This window comes from Sapajus apella, unplaced genomic scaffold (genome assembly GCF_009761245.1).
Source record: "Sapajus apella isolate SASKATOON/1434 unplaced genomic scaffold, GSC_monkey_1.0 scaffold233, whole genome shotgun sequence".
In the NCBI taxonomy this organism is placed as follows: Eukaryota; Metazoa; Chordata; class Mammalia; order Primates; family Cebidae; genus Sapajus; species Sapajus apella.
In genome coordinates, this window is record NW_022437173.1 from 273449 (window position 1) to 295651 (window position 22203).

A 22203-nucleotide genomic window follows, 5' to 3' on the forward strand; every position below is an offset into this window, starting at 1 on the left:
TTTTTTTTTTTTTTTTGAGACAGAGTCTTGCTCTGTCAACCAAGCTGGAGTGCGGTACTCACTGCAACCTCCGCCTCCTGGGTTCAAGTGATTTTCCTGCCTCAGCCTCCTGGCCCAAAGTTTTACAGTTAGAATTCAGCAGCTTTCTTTGCCTCACGTTTCATGTCTCTGTGCTCTGGTTATTAGCCGGTGTTGTCATTATTCATCCAACTCCAACATGAAGCCCATGCAGGAGCATTTTACTAAAAGCTTCAGTGAAGACTCCGCCGGGACATGAACACAGTTCCTAGGGAGATAGTCATACCCTCCTACTGGGCTATGATACTGAAAGCCAGAGGAGGGTTTCGGGAGTTTCTGGCTGAGAATATCTGAGGTGCTGGCGAGGATAGGGGAGGGGCAGGGGTTCATTTCAGCCAAGTCAGGAAGAGGAGACTTTGAGTAGCAGGGCAGAGCTAATTATGCACCCTCTGCATCTTCAGGGAATATGGCACAGGCTGAGTGCATGGACTGAACACAGTCAAAACCAGAAACAAATGTTTTAGGCCTGGCACAGTGACTCACACCTGTAATCCCAGCACTTTGGGAGGCCGAGGAAGGTGGATCACTTAAGGTCAAGAGATCGAGACCGTCCTGACCAACACAGTGAAACCCTGTCTCTACTAAAAATACAAAATTAGCCAGCTGTGGTGGTGCGTGCCTGTAGTCCCAGCTGCTCGGGAGGCTGAGGCAGGAGAATTGCTTGAACCCGGGGGGGCAGAGGTTGTAGTGAGCCAAGATCTCGCCCACTGCACCCCAGCCTGGGTAACAAGAATAAAACTCTGTCTCAAAAGAGTAAAAGAAAGAAAGAAACAACATGCATGTTTTTGATGATGAGATTGGGTGACTGTGGGCTCCATCCACCATGAAAACACAGTAGGTTCTAGAGACACTGTTCATGGCTCATGAGCACAAAGGGGCAGACAATTGGGAACCATGCATTGATTAAGGCACAGACAGTCAGCAGCAACCTGCTTGAATGATGAAAAAAACACAAAACACCCTTGCAAGATGCAGGAAAGAGTGTAGAGAAATACAAAGGTGCCCACCAGGAGAAGGATACCTTGGGTTGCTCTGGTCTCAGGGGAGGCTCTCAGGGAGAGATCGCTCCTGTGGATGTGCTGAAGCCACTGCTTGTGCCTGCACGGGACAAAAACCATGGAGCAGCTGGCCCAGAACATGAGCCCCAGACACACACATCAGGGATGGAGATCACTGCAGCAGATAATCTGTGTAAGGCTTTCTCATGAAGCGGAAAAAAACAGTATGCAAAATATCTTACTTTTGTGATGTTCGTGTTTTTCCATTTGCCAGTCACCTTCGCAGGAAAAAAGAGATTGACCGTCAAGTGCAGGACCCAGCAGAGAATCCTGGAGGTGCCCACGTGTCTAGGAGCTTTTACTTTGAGCTCTGCCCAGCTGGAGTTCCAGGAGCTGACGGTGATGGCCTGGAAGACGCCCGGCAGGCAGGTGCTGCCAAAGGACACCCCCTTACCCACCCTGTGCACAGAGTAAACAAGTTTGCATCCAAAATAGCTGAGGAAGAATTCCAACCCAAAAGCTGCCATGGTCTCTGGGATTCCTTTGGAGAGAATGACCAAGGAGTTGGCTACAGTCAGGAGCCTGAGGGTCACATCTATGGTTCTTGACCTGCATCCACTGAAGTAAAGGCAGATATAATAACCCAAGAGGGAGAGATTCCCCACGATTCCAATGACAATCTGCAAAAGGAAGGTGATTCCAATTTTCAAATCCCTGGAGGCCATTCTGTTACTCTCTGGGCACAACAGTCACATTCTTAAACAGAGGGTTCTGCGTGAAAGTATAGGTTGTAGATTTTTTTTAACTAAGAATTTTATTTGCAAAATTATCCATGCATCATTGCTCTTTTCTTTTTTTGAGACGGAGTCTCGCTTTTTTTTTTTTTTTTTTTTTTTTCTTTTTTCTAGCCTGCTCAACAGGAGAGTCTCGCTTTATCACCAGGCTGGAGTGCAATGGCGCGATCTCAGTTCACTGCAACCTCTGCCCACCGGGTTCAAGTGATTCTTCTGCCTCAGCCTCCGGAGTAGCTGGGATTACAGATACGTGCCATCACGCCCAGCTACTTTTTTTGCATTTTTAGTAGAGATGGGGTTTCACCATGTTGGCCAGGATGGTCTCAATCTCTTGACCTCGTGATTTGCCCACCTCTGCCTCCCAAAGTGCTGGGATTACAGGCTTGAGCCACTGGGCCTGGCCAGATCATTACTCTTATCTAAGAATTTCTTTCTAAAACATTTTCCTTTGTTAATATATTTTCCACATTTTTTTGCATTTCTTGCTCTAGCACTTGCAATGTTGAGTACACGGTTATTAATGCTTTATATACTCTGACTAATACAACAATATAACTTAAACAGCACCACTATTCTTTTCCTACATACCAGGAGAATTTAGCCACTGGGAGATGAATAACTCAAACATTGGTGGAGTACGGCTTTGAACTGATGTAGTGTAGCTGCAATGACAACATTTGTGTTATCACTGTACATTATTATCCTACTTCCCTGGTTTTCTTTAAATAATCCAAATACACAAAGACACATACACACACCCTGGCACACTTTAAATGTATTTTATTTTATAAGTTTGACCATGATAATTTCCCACTGTTGTCTATGTTTTATTATATAGACAATATCACTGATGTATGAAAATTCAGGTGTCTTAACAAAATGCTGCTACAGGCTGGTCGCAGTGGCTCACGCCTATAATCGCAGCCCTTTGGGAGGCCAAGGTGGGTGGATCACCTGATGTCAAGAGTTCATGACCAGCCTGGCCAACATGGTGAAACCCTGTCTCTACTAAAACTACAAAAATTAGCCGGGTATGGTGGTGGGTGCCTATAATCCCAGCTACTTGGGAGGCTGAGGCAGGAGAATCGCTTGAACCCAGGGGGTAGAGGTTGCAATGAGCCAAAATGGTGCCACTTCACTCCAGCCTGGGGGAAAAAGCAAAACTCCATCTTATAAAAAAAAAAAACACAATAAAATGAAAAATAAAATGCAGATACACTGAGTAATTTACCCTGAGCAAATTGTTTTTATTGAGTATGGATCAACACTAAATTTTCAATAGAACTCACTTCATATCCTTGCCAATGATACCAACCAAATATATTGTACAATATTGGGGTGTGTCCTAAACTATGGGATATAAAATTGAATTAAGTGATAAAATATTTATGACAGATATAAAATTAATTCTCATTAAAGACCCTATTACTTTCTGTTCATTATTTTAGATAAAGGTACCTAAAACTTCACGTAATGTAGAAGCAGGAAAATATTTTGAAATACAACAAAACTATTTAAAATGGAAATTAGAACCATAGAGTCATGTGCATGGAATCATTTAAAGTGGAAGACAGATGCAAATGGTATTATAGCATTGTTTTTTCAGTCTTTCTAAGGTTCAATTCAGGTATATAGCATTTTTTATACAAAAAATACTACATGGTATAATTAGCCCTGAAAATTCTTTTTTTGTGTGTTTTTGTTTTTTGTTGTTTTTTTTTTAAGATGGAGTCTCGCCCTGCTGCCCAGCCTGGAGTGCAATAGTGTGATTTTGGCTCACTGCAACCTCTGCCTCTCAGGTTCAAGCGATTCTCCTGTCTCAGCCTCCCAAGTAGCTGGCATTACAGGCACCTGCCACCTTGCCCGGCTAAGTTTTTTGTACTTTTAGTAGAGATGGGGTTTCACCATGTTGGTCAGGCTGGTCCCCAATTCCTGACCTCAAGTGATCCACCTGCCTAGACTTCCCAAAGCCCTGAAAATAATCTTAAGTCTTCAATGTTTTATCTGCCATGCTTGACCTTCAAGTGTGAAGTTACTTTTCCTTAGAATTTCTCCAAACTCAAGAGGGAGAATTGCCAACCAGTTACAACAGGTTACGGATATTTTCATGTACATGTTACAGTTTCAGAGAGATATAATTATTGACTTAATTAAGCCCATCACACCCAAGTTAGAGAAATAATTTCATTTCCTCAACTACTAACCATTCAAATATTTTACACAGAGAATTTGATGATTCAGTTAGTTCCTCTGTATTCAGTAACACATGCACAGAATTTTACACAAAATCTGTATGAAGAAATTTTCTCTATAAATTATCTAGTATACACTGCAACTCAAGATTAATTTCAAAATTAGATTCCCTCCTATCATGAAAATTGGGTTTCATTACTGCTCGGTCCCATGTCCAGCAACCATCATCAGTGAGGGTTACATTAAAATACATGACAGTGGCCAGGCACGGTGGCTCACGCCTGTAATCCCAGCACTTTGGGGGACTGAGGTGGGCAGATCACCTAAGGTCAGGAGTTCAAGACCAGCCTGGCCAACATGGCAAAACCCCGTCTCTGCTAAAAATACAAAAATTAGTAGGGCGTGGTGGTGGGCACCTGTAGTCCCAGCTGAGATGAGGCAAGAATTGCTTGAACCTGGAAGGCGGAGGTTGCAGTGGACAGAGATTGTGCCACTCAGTGTATTCCAGCCTATGTGACAGAGCAAGACTCCATCTAAAAAAAAAAAAAAAGATAGCTACCAGGGTTCGGTGTGGGGTCTAGCTTCTCTAGTCCCTGACCCAAGCTCTGTCCATGCCCCAGGAAGCATCTCTTATTTCCAGGCGACTTTGGTTTCAATTGCACAAGACTGCCATTTCCAGACAAGAAGTTACCATGACTCCTGTGGTGTCTGCTTCCCTTACAGACTTTGCCTCTCAAACTGAGTAACAAAGTTCTCCCCTGTCCCCTTCCTGCCATCAGGATGGCAACTGCAAGGTGACACACACATCAGATACTGTGTGTGTGGGGGGGGAAGGAGGTAGCAGGAGAGTGATAAACGTTGATGGTTCTGTGACCTCACCTCCCCACCGGACTAAAAGCATCAATTCACCTGAGTGGCAATGACAGTGCAGGTGTCAGAGTTATGGTTACATCTGGAAAACTTTGTCCCAGTTCCAATTCCCAGAAATGATTAAAAGTTTCTACCTTACAGTGAGCATCTCCAAAGAGACAGTGGGAATGTGTAGTAGGGATGGGTCCTGTTCCAAATTCCCTAGAGGCAGAGGGTCTCTCAGGGAGGAAGCCAGGAAAGCTGCGGTCTCTGCCTTGAGGGACTGGCAGTGAAGCATGCGTGTCCCACTGGATCCTGTACTTCTAAAAGGGATGATGTGGCCCATAAAATCTTTTTTTGGGGGGAGCATGGACTGCTTGCCTTGGTCTCCCAAAGTGCTGGGATTACAGGCTTGAGCCACTGCGCTTAGCCACAAAATCTTATTCTCAATTTTTCCTCAGGCTCCTCAACTTCACCTCAATGGGATTATGATTAGAGATGTGGAAAGACACCAATGGCCTGACAAGAGTATAAAAAAATGAAGAGCATAATGCCATGAACTGAGGTTAAAAGTCATCAGAATGGCAGGCGTGGTGGCTCACACCTGTAATCCCAGCACTTTGGGAGGCTGTGGCGGGCGGATCACCTAAGGTCAGGAATTGGAGACCAGCCTGATCAACAAGTAGAAACCCCATCTGTACTGAAAATACAAAAATTAGCTGGGTATGGTGGCGAGTGCCTGTAGTCCCAGCGAGTCAGGAGGCTGAGGCAGGAGAATCACTCAAACATGGCAGGTGGAGGTTGCAGTGAGCTGAGATCATGCCATTGCACTCCAGCCTGGGTGACAAGAGCAAAACTTCATCTCGGAAAAATAAAATAAATAAATAAAAGTCATTAGAGACCATGTGTGCAACTTAGTTCAAACTAATTGGAAAGTCTGGCTTACACAGATATGTCCTAAATTCAGAAAGAACACTATAGGACCCATATTGTATCAACTGTGAACATTACTGAGGTGTCAAGAGGGGCAATTCACTCAAAAACTAAAGGGGAAGAATCAATTCAGTTTGCATAGTACATATACAGACAATACCCAAGATATGAATGGAAAAAATTATTACAAATTACAGAACAAACATTCTATGGAATATAACATTAGCAAAAAGAGCACACGTCTTCAGGTTTATGAATTCCAACCAATTATATGTTGATATGAAAGGGAAGCTGCAAATTAAAAAGCATAAAACTGGAGTAAATATGACAAAAATATGAAATGCCTGTATGTTTCCTGAACAGACAAGGTTATTTTCTGGTTCCTTATTCCTTATAAAGGACTTCTCAGGTTTACAATATTGAAATGCACTTCTTAAAGAAATATTTTGCTTTTGAGAGGAATTCTAGGATTTGTTATGTTGTTGATCATTTCTACCAGTGAGACTTGTATCATGAGTTATACGCATTCCTTCATAATTTTTTTTTCTCATATACCAAATGACTCTCAAACTTGTGCATATTTTTATGGACATCCATGAAATGAAAGTCAACAATGTCATGAATTTCATGTCTTTCCAAGATCAATGTTTGGAATAATTCTCCTTTATTAATGTCGTCTTTTACTGATAATTCCATTGATCCCACATGTAGTAGAGCTATCTGAAAGACAAAGAACCACGGGCTTTTGAAAGTTGTAAGATAGGTATTTTATTTAGACAACATAGTATTACAACAAACATAGTATTTACAATGAACGGTTATCAAACTTCTTAACCATGGTGTGCAAATGTTTATAAACACAAAGGAAGTAAGATTTTTCAATAAAGGAAGGGTGATTACATGCACTCAAATTATTTTCAGACAAGCCTAGGTTTAAACGTTCTGTAATCAAAAGTTACAACAGCCTGGAAAGAAGGAGAATTTTTCCACAGGCACTGCAGAACACATACCAACTCACAGTAGACATATGGGTCTCTCACATTTAAGAAGAAATATATATTATTGCCGGGCGCGGTGGCTCACAGGTGGGTGCCTGTAATCCCAGCACTTCGGGAGGCCGAGGCAGGTGGATCACGAGGTCAAGAGATCGAGACCATCCTGGTCAACATGGTGAAACCCCGTCTCTACTAAAAATACAAAAAATTAGCTGGGCATGGTGGCATGTGCCTGTAATCCCAGCTACTCAGGAGACTGAGGCAGGAGAATTGCCTGAACCCAGGAGGTGGAGGTTGCGGTGAGCCGAGATCACGTCATTGCACTCCAGCCTGGCTAACAAGAGCGAAACTCCATCTCAAAAAAAAAAAAAAAAAAAAAAGAAATATATATATTAAAGCTATTTACTGTGTAATTATTATATACAATATTAAGACTGAAAAAATAACAAACCATTATTTTGAATATTTGTTAACAAAACTATACCTAAGTAGAATAGGTATTCCACAACATTAACAATTAGTGGGCTGGGCATGGTGGCTCATGCCTGTAACCCTAGCACTTTGGAAGGCCAAGATGGGTGGATCATTTGAGGTAAGGAGCTTGAAATCAGCCTGGCCAATATGATGAAACCTCATCTATACTAAAAATACAAAAAAATTAGCCAGGCATGGTGGTGGGTGCCTGTAATCCCAGCTACTCAGGAGGCTGAGGCAGGAGAATCTCTTGAACCCAGGTGGTGGAGGTTGCAGTGAGCTGAGATCGTGCCTCTGCACTCAAGCCTGGGTGACAGAGCTAGACTCCATCTCAGAAAATCCAAAAAAAAAAAAAAAAAGACAATTAGTGTACTGCAGTTGTATTCCAGAATATATACAAAAATGAGTCATCTGTTAATAAAAAAATAAATATTTTAATAACCAAGGACAAATACAGCAGTAAATAATAGGAATCCATGTTTATTTTATTATACATACAATCATGGCATTCTAAAGAATTTACCCATAAGAACAAAACAAAGAACTTATACTTCAGAAGGGGCATATAATATGAGAATTGCAAAACATGCTGAGAATCACTGCTTTTAAATAAGAGGTTCAGATAAATAGGTACTGTTATAGAAACTGACAATGCATAATTATGACATCAAAAATGGAGAAGTAAGGGATTCTAAATGAACCTCCCTCTACAAAGTCAGAAAATGAATTTGCAAAAACTGTCAGAATCAACTTTGTAAGAACTTTGGAAATCAATCAAAGGATTCTAGCAACTGGGAGTACTTTTTTTTTTTTTTTTTGAGACGGAGTCTCACTCTGTCACCCAGGCTGGAGTGCAATGGCACAATCTTGGCTCACTGCAACCTCTGCCTCCCAGGTTCAAGCGATTCTCGTGCCTCAGCCTCCTGAGTAGCTGGGATTACAGGCGTGTGCCACTGTGCCCAGCAAATTTTGTATTTTTCGTAGAGACGGGGTTTCAACATCTTGGCCAGGCTGGTCTCGAACTCCTGACCTTGTGATCCACCCACCTCGGCCTTCCAAAGTGCTGGGATTACAGGCGTGAGCCACCTCGCCTGGCCTGGGAGTTCTATTAACCAAGAGAAATACAGCTGTTTTAATTTCTACTGACCCGTATTGCCTCTTCTCCAGCTAAGCAGCCCACAAACCTAGCATAGATTTCCAGACCAGAGGAGTCAGAAGGAACTACACTCAAAACATGTGGTTATGTTTTTATTTGCCTGGGGCTTCCTCAAGGACTGGCTCAAAGGGCTTGCCTTTATTTGGTCTAACTCAGAACTCTACCTAGGTTGAGGTGCTAGCCAAGGGTCCTTTATCAAAAACAGTTAAAGGCGAATATTTTAGCAGCTGCTGCCAAAAGTAAGGGATAACAATTGAGGCAAACACAGATAAACTAACACCTCTGAGGAAATAAAAGTGGAGATTAAGATTATATAGCTATAGTAGTCAAAACAGTATGGTACTGGAATACAAAGAGACACACAGAAGAACAGAAGAGAATCTATACCCCAGAGAAACACCCAAGCATATATAGTCAGCTAACTTCTGCCAAGGCCACCAGGAAGGCAACGTAGAGAAAAGACAGTCTCTTCAATAGATAGTAATGAGAAAACTTGATATCCACATACAAAAGAATGAAACTGGATCCTTATTTTTTTATACCACACACAAAAATAAACTCAAAATGGATTAAAGACAGAAATGTAAAACCTGAAACTGTAAAACTCCTAGAAGAAAAGACAGGGGAAAAACTCCTCAATACTGACCTTGACAATGAATTTTTGAATACCAATCAAAACCTTAGGTAATGAAAGCAAAACTAAACATCAAACTAAAAAGCTTCTGTACAGCAAAGAAAACTATCAACAAAAGAAAAGGTAGTCTAGAGAGTGGGAGAAAATATGTGCAAGTCACATATCTGATAAGGGGTTAGTGACCAAATAATATAAGAAACTCATACAACTCAACAGCAAAAAAAGGAAAAAATAATAATGCAAATATTGGACAAAGAACGTGAATATACGTTTCTCCAAAAAAGACAAATGAATGATCAACAGATACATGAAAAGGTGCTCAACATCACTAATCATCAGGGACATTTAAACTAAAACCATAATGAAATATCGTATTATATACCTGTTAGGAGGACTATTACCAAAAAGGTTAGAGATAAGTGTTGGCAAAGGTGTATAGCAGGAATGCAAATTGGTATAGCCATTATGGAAAAATGCATTAAGTCCCCCGAAAATTAAAAATATAACCACCACATGACCCAGCAATCCCTGTTGGGTATATAACCAATGAAAATGAAATCAGGGGCCAGGCACAGTGGCTCACCCCTGTAATCACAGCACTTTGCGAGGCTGAGGCGGGTGTATCACGAGGTCAGGAGATTGAAACCATCCTGGCTAACACAGTGAAACCCTGTCTCTACTAAAAATACAAAAAATTAGCCGGGCATGGTGGCATGCACCTGTAGTCCCAGCTACTTGGGTGGCTGAGGCAGGAGAATCGCTTGAACCTGGGAGGCGGAGGTTGCAGTGAGCTGAGATCCTGCCACTGCACTCCAGCCTGGGCGACAAAGTAAGACTCCATCTCGACGTGTGCAGAAGTCCTTATAGTCCCAGGGCCTGTTTCCTGTAGCAGCTCCGTATTGCTGGAGAAGAAGAAAAGTGCCCGAGATCCTTTCAGGATATTTGGTTTTTTGGGCGCGACACAAATCGAGGTGAGGGAAGAGAAGAAAATCCCCTGAATCCCTGCAGGATTACTTTATTCAAAAACGAAATAAAAAATACTCAATATGCAAAAGTCTTGTGAAGAAAATGACATGCCAAAGGCAGAGGAAGACCGCCCTTTGGAAGATGTACCACAGGAGGCAGAAGGAAATCCTCAACCTTCTGAAGAAGGTGTAAGCCAGGAAGCAGAAGGAAACCCCAGAGGAGGGCCGACTCAGCCTGGCCAGGGATTTAAAGAGGATACACCCGTTAGGCATTTGGACCCTGAAGAAATGATAAGAGGAGTAGATGAGCTTGAAAGGCTTAGGGAAGAGATAAGAAGAGTGAGAAACAAGTTTGTGATGATGCATTGGAAGCAAAGACATTCACGCAGCCGTCCTTATCCTGTGTGCTTTAGGCCTTGAATTCATTTTTGCCTAATATTAAAATCTGGCCCCAGCTTTCTTTCTGTTAGCATTTTTTGATGTATCTTTGACCTCCATCTTACTTTTAATCATCTGATGAAACTTTGTTTTAGGTAGTTTCCTTAGTTCCAGCATCTCATTGGATTTTGGATTTTGACCCATTTTCCAGGTCTATTTTTCAATTAGAAATTTTCACACATTTGCATGGAAATATGTTCATTTCATATTGTAAAGTAAAGCGTAACAGGTTATGGCAAAGCAGCATATTTAATATCAGCTCACATATGTAGGATAAAATTCCAAACTTCGTGTGTGTGCGTGTGTGTATGCATACATCCATATAACATATATCAAAAACTTAACCTTAAGTTTATTTCTGTGTGCTGTGAAGTTTTATTGGTTTTCTTCTTTTTTTTCTTTTTGCTTATATGTATTTTTTAATGAACATGTGTCTCGCACAAAAAAAAAAAAAAAAAAAGACTCCATCTCAAAAAAAAAAGAAAAGAAAATGAAATCAATGTTATACAGATATCTGCACTTCCATGTTCACAGCAGCATTATTCACAATAAACAAGATATGGCAACAACCTACATGCCCACTGATAGATGAATAATGAAATTGCAGTATACTGTAATATGTCATGGAATAGTACTCAGCCTCAAAACAGGAGATACCGCCATTTGTGACAACATAGGTGAACCTGATAGACCTTACACTAGGTGAAATAAGCCAGACACAGAAAGAAAAATGGTGCATCTCTTACATGTGGAATCTAAAAGGAGTTAAACACAGAGAGTAGAATGGTAGTTACCAGAGGCAGGGAAGGGGAGGAAATGAGACGATGTTGGTCAAAGTGTGCAAAGTTACAGTTACATGTGTTGAATAAATCTAGAGAGCTCATGTACAGCAGGAAGATTATAGTTAATAATATTGCATACTTAAAATTTGCTGAGAGAGTAGATTTTAGGTCCTCTTACCACAACAAATTTAAAAAGTATGTGAATTGACATGTTAATTTGCTTGACTATAATAATCATTTCACTATGTATAGGTACATAAAAACATCATGTTGTACACCTGAAATATATAAATTAAAAAATCACACAAAATTGAGAGAAATAAACAAACAAATACAACAGCAATCAACCAGTAACAACAGCAAACCCTGGGGAAAAGAAAGATGATTATTTCCAAAGTTTTGACATAGTCAGAAAGGCCATTTTTAACAACAAGCTACAAGACAAGGGAAGCAAAGCAAAAATAAACTATTAGCTATACAGAAGAAAAATAAACTAGTAGAAATTGTCTGTATGTTGGACTTGCTAAATACTTTTAATAAGTTATTTTAAACATGGCTAAAAAGCTAAAGGAAATAATGAACAAAAAATTAACAAAAACCAGAACAAAATTTAAAAATAAAAAATATCAGGCCAGGTGTGGTGGCTCAAGCCTGTAATCCCAGCACTTTGGGAGGCCGAGGCGGGTGGATCACGAGGTCAAGAGATCGAGACCATCCTGGTCAACACGGTGAAACCCCGTCTCTACTAAAAATACAAAAAACATTAGCTGGGCATGGTGGCATGTGCCTGTAATCCCAGCTACTCAGGAAGCTGAGGCAGGAGAATTGCCTGAACCCAGGAGGCGGAGGTTGCAGTGAGCCAAGATCGTGCCATTGCACTCCAGCCTGGGTAACAAGAGCAAAACTCCGTCTCAAAAAAAAAAACTACACGATCGAAAACATTCAACACAGGGTCATCTACATACAAGTGCCAGATATTACATTCCACCTGCCAAATGCAGTCTAATGACTAGATGAGCAGCTGAAGCATGAAGGGTGTCTTCAGGGATGACAAAGTCCATGGGAGCTTTAAAGAAAGGTGGGAACTAAAAAATGGGATGATGACAGTAACAGTAAGAACTAGAAGTTTTGAAGACTTCCCATGTGGTAGGCGCTACGCTGAATGCTTCACAGTGCTAACTCATAAAACAGCATTCAAGTAGAGAAAGATCTGATCTCACCTTATGGAGGACCTGACTCTGTCACAGAGACTTTAAGGAACTTGCTTTGTGTCAAATCACTAATAAATGGCAGCACCAGCACCTGAACCAGGTGGTCAGACTTTAGAGTTGAATCTACAGCATCACATGGTTTGGCAACAGATACAGTATTAAAAAGTACTTTGTGGGAGTCTGAGATGGGAGGATTGCTTGAGCCCAGGAGACTGAGGTTACAGTGAGCTTTGATTGTGCCACTGCACTCCAGCCTGGGTGATAGAAAAAAAAAAAAATTACTTTGACAAAGTTTTCTAACTGAGAAAACCTGAAACAGGCTCAAGACTAAAACACAGAACCAGATAAAAGGTAAATATAGCCATACAATGAAATACTATTCAGCAATGAAAATAAAAACAACTGAAGCAACATAGATGAATTTTATAATGTTGAGTTAAAGAAGGTAGATATAAAAATATCACATTAGGGCCGGGCGCGGTGGCTCAAACCTGTAATCCCAGCACTTTGGGAGGCCGAGGCGGGTGGATCACGAGGTCAAGAGATCGAGACCATCCTGGTCAACATGGTGAAACCCCGTCTCTACTAAAAATACAAAAAATTAGCTGGGCATGGTGGCGCATGCCTGTAATCCCAGCTACTCAGGAGGCTGAGGCAGCAGAATTGCCTGAACCCAGGAGGCGGAGGTTGCGCTGAGCCGAGATCGCGCCATTGCACTCCAGCCTGGGTAACAAGAGTGAAACTCCGTCTCAAAAAAAAAAAATATATATATTACATTACATTATTCCATTTATATAAGGTTTAAAAGTGGCAAAATAAATTTGACAGGGCACAGGATAAGGCTTAGAGCGGAGATGAGGGGGTAGTAACTGCTTGGTGTTCAGTTGTTGGGCAGTTTTGTTTTCCGATCTGGATGGTAGGTACACAGTTGTGACCACTTTGTAAAAAATGTATTGATTTACATATATGCATATTCAGCACTTACCTTACATTTCTATTTAAAAGTATATTGAAAAATAAATGCCAGCTGTTTTAAGCAACATAAAAAAAAGGTAAATATATCTGCATGCACAAATATAATGAATTACTAAGCTTAATGCTATTAAACCATTAACATGGTAGTACAGGTAGAATTTTAAGGCCATGGAAAACATAGGAAGTATATTTAAAGAGTAAAATAATTCCAAAATTTATTTATGAAACGATGTATTTTATTTTTTATTTATTTTTGAGACAGCATTTCGCTCTTGCTGCCCAGGCTGGAGTGCAGTGGCACAATCTCGCTCACTGCAACCTCTGCCTCTGGGTTCAAGCAATTCTCCTTCCTCAGCCTCCTGAGTAGCTGGGACTACAGGCGCATGCCACCATGCCCAGCTAAGTTTTTGTGTTTTTAGTAGAGACGGGGTTTTACCATGTTAGCCAGGATGGTTTCGATCTCCTGACCTCGTGATCCACTCACCTTTGCCTCCCAAAGTGCTGGGATTACAGGCATGAGCCACTGTGCCCGGCCAAAACAATGTATTTTAAACACACCAGCTCACATACATTCATGAGGGTGTGCACACACATGCACTGATTAATTTAAATAAAAGTAGTTGTCTCTAAATGACATGCTTTGGTTTTTGTTTTGAAACAGAGTCTCGCTCTGCCACCCAGGCTGGAACACAGTGGCACAATCTGGGCTCACCACCACCTCTGCCTCCACACTCAAGCAATCCTCCTGCCGTAGTCTCCCAAGTAGCTGGGATTACAGGTGCGCACCACCATGCTTGGCTAAATTTTGTATTTTTATTAGAGATGATGGTTTCGCTATGTTGCCCAGGCTGGTCTCGAACTCCTGGTCTCAAGTGATCCACCCACCTAGGCCTCCCAAAGTGTTGGGATTACAGGCATGAGCCACCATGCCCGCCTCTAAATGACATACTTTGGGGATAAATTTTCATCAGCTATCATTTTTTATTTATGTGCATTTTAGCATTTTTAGTATAATGAATATATATAAATTGCACTTAATTTAAATAATACTATCAATATCGCTTTATATTTGTGTAATTTTAAAAATGCAAAAAAAAAAAAACCAAAAAAAACATGAATTCTGATCTCCTTTCAATACATATAGTAAAACAATGAGAGGGACTCTGGGGGGAGATGAGAGGAATCTGAGGGAAGGCACTGAGTGTGAGCCAATGTGTTAGGCAGATCACTGCAGAGTCAGAGATCTTCAAGTCCAAACAGGACAAATCAGGACAGACAGGGTAGAACGATCAACTGAGAACATGACCTTACCTGAGAGAGAATCATTCCTGACTCCCTGTTCCTTTCTCTTCTTCCTCCCCTGGACTGCTTTCTTAGGCAAGATGAGTCTCAAAACTACAATCCTGAGTGTGGAGAGTATGCTGTTTAACACTGAGAGTCAACATGCCTCATCACTGTGCCACAACCACACACGCAGACAGGACCTCAACATGTGGAAAAGATGTTCCTCTGCTGCCCACTGCCAACAGGAGGAATTCAGGAGCAAGAAACTCCTACATGGAACCAACACATGAACTATTTTACTCCTGTCTTCAGAACTCAGGTCTCTCCTGATGCAGCCCACAGTGAGAGCAGGGCTAGATGGAGCTCCTCTTCAAGGTACAGAGCTGTCCTTGATCCAGCCCCATGCCAAGGAGGGCACCATTCCCCCCTCCCAATCTCTCCCTGGATACAGGGCTGGTTTCAGGCTTCAGAAATGGGGGACTCAGCACCTCCATGCTCAATGCTAAATAAAGACAGGAATCACGTGAAGCTTTTTTTTTTTTTTTTTTTTTTGAGACGGAGTCTCAATCTGTCACCCAGGCTGGAGTGCAATGGTGCGATCTTGGCTCACTGCAACCTCTGCCTCCTGGGTTCAAGGGATTCTCTTGCTTCAGCCTCCCGAGTAGCTGGGATTACAGGCGCCCACCACCATGCCCGGCTAATTTTTTGGTGTTTTTAGTAGAGACAAGGTTTCACCATGTTGGCCAGGCTGAACTCCTGACCTCAGGTGATTCACCTGGCTCGGCCTCCCAAAGTGCTGGGATTACAGGCGTGAGCCACCTCGCCCAGCCACGTGAAGCATTTTCACCATCACTGAGACTGCATTCCATTCCCCTTGACCATTTGAAGGAGAATCTCTGGGAATGGGCACAAAAGAGGCATCTGCAAAATGCCTCAGCAATCCAATGTGAACCCAAGGTTAAGCCACCTAGAGAAGGGAAGCTCAGCAGATCTCGATGTTGGGGATCAGTTCTTTCTGGGGATTTGCCTCCTGTATCCAGAAAGCGGAAAGAGACAAAGTAGAGAAACACGCACAGCAGGGATTTTAGGCTAGGGGAGGGGGAAGGGGGTGTGGCTAGAATGTTAAATGGGAGGGCCAGAGAAGCCTCCCGTGAGGCGATTATCAGAACCTCACATAAGTGGAATCAGACAAATATTTGCCCTTTTGCATGTGGCTTATTTCACTTAGCATAATGTCTTCCTTCACTTAGCAGGGATAAGCCCAAGCTTCGCCCATGTTGTATGATATTTCAGAATTTCCTTCCTTTTTAAAGCTGAATAATGTTCCACTGTATGTATATATCATATAACCATTCATCCATCAATGGACATTTGGATTGCTTCTTTTAGCTGCTGTGAATAACACTGCTATGAATGTAGGTATACAAATATCTGTACGAGTTTCTATTTTCAACTCCTTTGGGTACATACCCAGAAACTGCTGAATAATATGGTATTCTACGCTTAATTTTTAAAGGAAATTGCCATACTATTTTCCACAGATTGCTGCATTATTTTACATCCCCATCAGCAGTGCACAAGGGATTCAACTTACCCACATCCTTGCCAACATTTATCTTCTTTTTTGATGATAGTAATCCTAAGTGGTATCTCACTGAGGTTTTGATTTGCAATTCCCTAATGATTAGTGATGCTGAGCATCTTTTCATGTTCTTACTGGTCATCTGTATATGTGCTTTGGAGAAATTTCTATTCAAGTCTATTGCCCTTTTTTTTTTTTTTTTTTTTTTTTTTTTTTTTTTTTTTTAAATTGTGGTTTTTGGTGTTTTTGATTTTTGTTTTTCTTTTTTTTTTTTTTTTTTTCATTTTTTGCCTATTTTTAAATTGTGGTGTTTGGTGTTGTTGACTTGAGGACTTCTTTATATATTCTGAACATTAATCCCTTATCAGATATATGATTTGCATATATTTTCTCCCATTCTGTGGGTTGCCTTTTCACTCTATTGATAGTGTTCTTTGATGCACAAACGTTTTTAAATTTGATGAAGTCAAATTTGTCTATATTTGCTTCTGTTGTCTGTGCTTTTCACTGTCATATCCAGGAGCCTAGATTTCTCCTGAGGGTGACAAGAAGCCAGTGGAGAGTTCAATGGCAACAAGTGATGTTATCTGACTTCAGATTTACTCCTGATGCATGGAGAGAACTCTTGAGAGACAGTTTTTCTATCCTAGTTTTTTTTTTTTTTTTTTTTTTTAACATTATTGTTGGGCTCAAACCCATTTAAGCTTCCAATTTCAAACTGGTGTCTTTCTTGCAGAAAAATTCTACACAGACATACACTTCATTTTGCCAATCACTTCAGGAATCACTGTCTCTCAGACTCAGAATTCCTGGCTTCATCCATCACTTCCACGTTGAATGTGGGTTCTGTGAGTTCCAGAAAGGAAGTCAAATCATTTCACCAAGTTACCCTGAGAACATCCGAGTTGAGTAAGCAGAACCATATGTAACTGAATTTCGAAAGGGTGGACATAATGAGGCAGTAAGCAGAGTTTGTTCTTGTCATTTCCTTTCCAATTAAAAAATTCCAGGGTCATCTTTCATATGCTTGAACAAAACAAACTTTTTCATGATGATAATATTTATCCCAAGCATTTACTTCTTTAATACCAGTGAAATACTTCAAAACTCTAAAATCATGAACACACAGATTTTGGGTCAGAAAACTCTGAAAGATGGTTTCAGCTAGGAAAATAAACTGAGAATATTTTTTCACCATAAATAGATGGGCTCTGTTGCAATAACAAGCAAAATTAATCCAGTCCATCCTTCAACATTTCCAGAGAAAGGCAAGATAGACTTGAATGGAACATCTACTTTGCAGCTCACAACCCACTAATTTAACAAATCTCATTAAAGGAAGACAAGAAGCTATTGGATACTAGACTAACTCAACTAGATTCTGATGTTAAGATCATGGACATCCTTACCAAATACATACTGAAATAATCTAAAATCATTTACTATGTCATAAAGAATGTCTCCAACATATGATAAAGAGTAGAAAGAATACAGGGCTTCTAATCTGAACCAGATACAGTATATTAAAAAGAAAAAACAATTTGGAAAAAAATGGTTTTAACCTAATGACCTCTGAGGTCAAAGTAAAAACAAAAACAAACAAAAACTGAGGCTACCTCATATTTAGAAAAGAAAAGCACGAACTGGTTACAGGATGCCAGCAAATCTTATTTCAGAAGTCAATGACTATTTGTGGAAAATAAATTAAGAAATTCAATAAAGTAAGATTTATCTCAATATGCTTGAAAAAGAACAATGAATTCATGTAAGGCAAATCCCCCCAAAAGGGAATTCATTCAAAGAAAAAAAATACAACACTTAATATTCCTTTTAAAAGGTAGTAAGGCAGACTCATTAATTTATTGTCCCATTTCACCTCCCGCTTCCCATGCCAGGAAAAGGGAAAAGAGAAACTCACAAACGGACTGATCCAAGTCTCTATCCTCGGGCTAGAGACTGCAGAAGGAACTGATCTTCTGACGCAAATAACTATAAAATGCACACGCCTTATAGAAAGTAGTTTAGCAATTTTCATTCTCATCTGCAGAAACAAGCAATTTTTAAATAGATTATAAAGCGCAAATCAATACATCACAATTTCTATCATCCTTATCTCACCAATACCCATTCATTAGGATCTGGGTTCCTTTCCACCTCCACTGTGTTCATGGCTATGTCTTTACTACATGTTTTTCTCCTCTGTTTATCTTTTCCCGTGTTTTCCCACCTCTCAGATTTTGCTTATTTCCCTTCTTTCCTCCGCTTCTCTTTCTCTTCTTCTATTTCTTTTCCTACATATGCTACGCCTCACTCTTGAAACCTGTTTTACTTTCTGTTGCATTCATCCAATCTTTTTTTTTTTTTTTTTTGAGACGGAGTTTCGCTCTTGTTGTCCAGGCTGGAGTGCAATGGCACAATCTTGGCTCACTGCAACCACCGCCTCCCGGGTTCAAACGATTCTCCTGCCTCAGCCTCCCTAGTAGCTGGGATTACAGGCATGCGCCACCATGCTGGTCTAATTTTGTATTTTTAGTAGAGTCGGGGTTTCCCCATGTTGGTCAGGCTGGTCTCGAACTCCCGACCTCAGGTGATCCACCCACCTCCGCCTCCCAAAGTGCTGGGATTACAGGCGTGAGCCACTGCGCCCGGCGTCACCCGAATCTTTTTTATTGTCCCTCATCTCCACATATTTCTTCACCTCCTCCTGCTACATTCTGTCTTTCCCTGTGGCATCCCTTCTGCCCCATCCTATGGCACTCCCAGGTCACGAAGCTTGCTCCCTTTGTTTCTCCCTCTGCTCTGTCACCCCTGCCCCCTTCTTTCTGTCCCTGCACCCAGCTCCTCCAACTCTTTTCTCTCTCTCCCATGCTATCTCCAATTCTGCCAACCAAGGGCTCCTCTCCCCATCTTGGTTCCCTTCATCTCTCTGGAGATCCTACCTTGTCTATTCATAGATTTCTCAATTTTCTTTCCTCGCCCCTACCCCACTACTTTCCCTAGCTCTTTGCTCTTCCTGCCTCTTTGCTGGAGCCTCCCACATCTTCTGTTTTGCAGCCTCTCTGTGGACATTGATCTTTTCTCTCTCCCTGTTTTTCCTTTGCTCCCTCGGTCTCCCTCCCTCTCTTTCACCAAATCACCGTCGTTCCCTCATCCCATTCACACGGATGGAGTAAGAGGTCAGCTATGCAGGATAGCACACTTTTCACTGGCATGGAATTTAGGACTGGGTGCCACGAGGGCAGGTCGCCTCCCACACAGGGATCACAGGTCTCTCGGAAGCCGTGCCTGGGGAGGCTGGGAGGGGCCTGAGGATTGGAGGGGAGGAGTGAGGACTCAGGAGGGAGGTGAGCGCGGCGGAAACCCACGGAACGCATCCGCCGTCCCAGGGCTGCGCCAGGAACGGCGCATCCGGTGCTGTACCCTGAGGGTCGAGGGGCGAGGCTTGAGGGAGAGACAGGCGCTAAGCGTTTGAATCCACCTCACAAATCCCTCTGCCAAGACTTTAAACGGCGTGGGGCAGGCAAGGAGGTCGGTGGGGTGTTTTAAGCAGGAAAAAAACAAAAACCAAAAAACAAAACGCAGCGAGCGGCAGCTAGCGCGCCCAAAGACAGTAAAGAGCAGAGGCGACCTCGGAAAGTTTTAACCGGAAACAAACACGGACCTCCCTCCCCCCTCCACGACCCGGCAGCAAGGGGTCAGGTTCTGAGCGTCTTGCGGCGACCTCGGGACTTACCGCGGGAAGCACGCGCGGGTGCGGGGATTTTAACGTTTGCAGCAACCCTAAACTTGGGGTGTGCAGGACGACGGACTGAGAAGGGAAGGTTTAAACAAGAAAGAGGGAAAGTAACTGCAGGTGCAACCGCCGCTCCCGGCTATTCACTTCCGGGTCTGCAGGAAACTGCCTGTCTGCTGCTGGAGGGGCGGGGCAGCCTGAGGCGGAAGTGGGGCTGGGGTGGAGCAGGGGCGGGGCAGGGATGGGGGGAAAAGGGCGGGGCTCGGCCCGAAACGGGTGGGGCGTGGAGCGGGACCTGGTTTGAACTGGGGTCGTCAGCCTCTGCAGGGCTGGGCCCAGCGGAGCGGGACCCGAACGGAGCCCAGTCCGTACCTGCTTCCCATACCATTGCTTTCAGTCCATCTTTTTCTTCCCTGTTTAGAACTAATTCTGTTTGAGCCCATGAAGCAGCATGGCCTCCTATTTTAATGCTTGAAACAGGTTAAGATAAAAATTTAGAGTTTTATGGGCCACTTCTGTTGAAAGCTAAGATGATAAGTTTTAACAAAGTGAAAACTGTTTTGGTCAAAAACTTTTTTTTTTTTTTTGAGACGGAGTTTCACTCATGTTACCCAGGCTGGAGTGCAATGGCGCGATCTCGGCTCACCGCAACCTCCGCCTCCCGGGTTCAGGCAATTCTCCTGCCTCAGCCTCCTGAGTCGCTGGGATTACAGGCACGCACCACCATGCCCAGCTAATTTTTTGTATTTTTGGTAGAGACGGGGTTTCACCACGTTGACCAGGATGGTCTCGATCTCTTGACCTCGTGATCCACCCGCCTCGGCCTCCCAAAGTGCTGGGATTACAGGCTTGAGCCACCGCGCCCGGCTGGTCAAAAACTTTTTGCAACGGTTGGACACACGAGTCCTGCCACTGAGGCGAGCAGGACTCAGCGGTCTGGGAACCTGGAGCTTGGTGGGAGGTCATAGGAAGGCGATGGTTGCATCCTGGGATGTCTCCCCCAGTTAGAATTTAATTTAAACGATTTAAGGACTGCAGTCGTCTGTATCCGATACAAACTGGAATGTGAAGTACAAAATTCTACGTGCCGAATGTGCCATTCCTCGGTGACACGCATCAGAACACCATTTCCTTGGTTGTGCCTCATGCACCCTGGAAACAGAGACTCAATTTTTTGCTTAACTTTAGAGACTCTCATGAGGACCAGATCTGCAGCGGATGGTAGACAGACTCGTGAAGCATGTGATGTAACCAAGCATTGCTGTTTTTAAAAAGCAATGACTTTTTAAAAATAGATATAAAGTGTGTTGTTCTTTATAAATGTGTTATTTAATTTTAATTTTATTTTTAATTCTTAACAGTGGCTTTAAGTGAATGCTTAAAAGTATTCAATATTAAGGCCGGGCGCGGTGGCTCACGCCTGTAATCCCAGCACTTTGGGAGGCCGAGGCGGGTGGATCACGAGGTCAAGAGATCGAGACCATCCTGGTCAACACGGTGAAACCCCGTCTCTACTAAAACTACAAAAAATTAGCTGGGCATGGTGGCGCGTGCCTGTAATCCCAGCTACTCAGGAGGCTGAGGCAGGAGAATTGCCTGAACCCAGGAGGCGGAGGTTGCGGTGAGCCGAGATGGCGCCATTGCACTCCAGCCTGGGTAACAAGAGGGAAACTCTGTCTCAAAAAAAAAAAAAAACAAAGTATTCAATATTAAATTCAATTTACTTCACATTGTTTGCAAATACATCATCAATTCTTACGTATTTCAAATCAACTTCAAGTACAGAAGGCTTGCTCTCAAATAAGTCTTCTGAGGTGATATAAAGACTGAAAGAAGCCTATGACTTGAGTCCAAGTCTCTAACCAACAATGATCATATTTGAGATGAATGATAAAACTTACATGCTTTTGAAAACTGTATAGTGTGATATTTGTTATTAATTCACTTGTTACTAATTTTTAAATATAATTACAAAGTCACTTTACATTTATCCAAGAGTAATCAAAAATAATATTTTATTTAAAACTGTATATATATATATGGCTCTTTCGTTTGTTTTCTGTTTCTTAATGTTCAGTCAGTCAGGTTTGGATAACAAACCCTGTAACATATGTACTCTAGAAGACCGT

The 22203-nt window shown here is 42.2% G+C and overlaps 1 protein-coding gene and 1 long non-coding RNA gene across 2 annotated transcripts; one reads left to right on the forward strand and one right to left on the reverse strand.

Annotated features, from left to right (window-relative positions):
• Positions 1 to 9939: 9939 nt before the first annotated feature.
• LOC116544843 (transcription elongation factor A protein-like 8) lies at positions 9940 to 10862 on the forward strand. The gene has a single exon (XM_032271429.1). The coding sequence runs from the start codon at positions 10151 to 10153 to the stop codon at positions 10487 to 10489; it is 339 nt and encodes a 112-aa protein (XP_032127320.1). The 5' UTR covers positions 9940 to 10150; the 3' UTR covers positions 10490 to 10862.
• Positions 10863 to 16991: 6129 nt separating this feature from the next.
• Positions 16992 to 20220, reverse strand: LOC116544845. The gene is made up of 2 exons (XR_004266063.1): positions 20075 to 20220; positions 16992 to 17450 (listed from the first exon to the last, which is right to left on the reverse strand). It is a non-coding gene; the product is annotated as an uncharacterized LOC116544845 (long non-coding RNA).
• Positions 20221 to 22203: the final 1983 nt, after the last annotated feature.

Excerpts from the sequence above, each read along its gene's own strand:
- LOC116544843 (XM_032271429.1), top strand. The coding sequence starts at position 10,151 with ATGCAAAAGTCTTGTGAAGAAAATGACATGCCAAAGGCAGAGGAAGAC.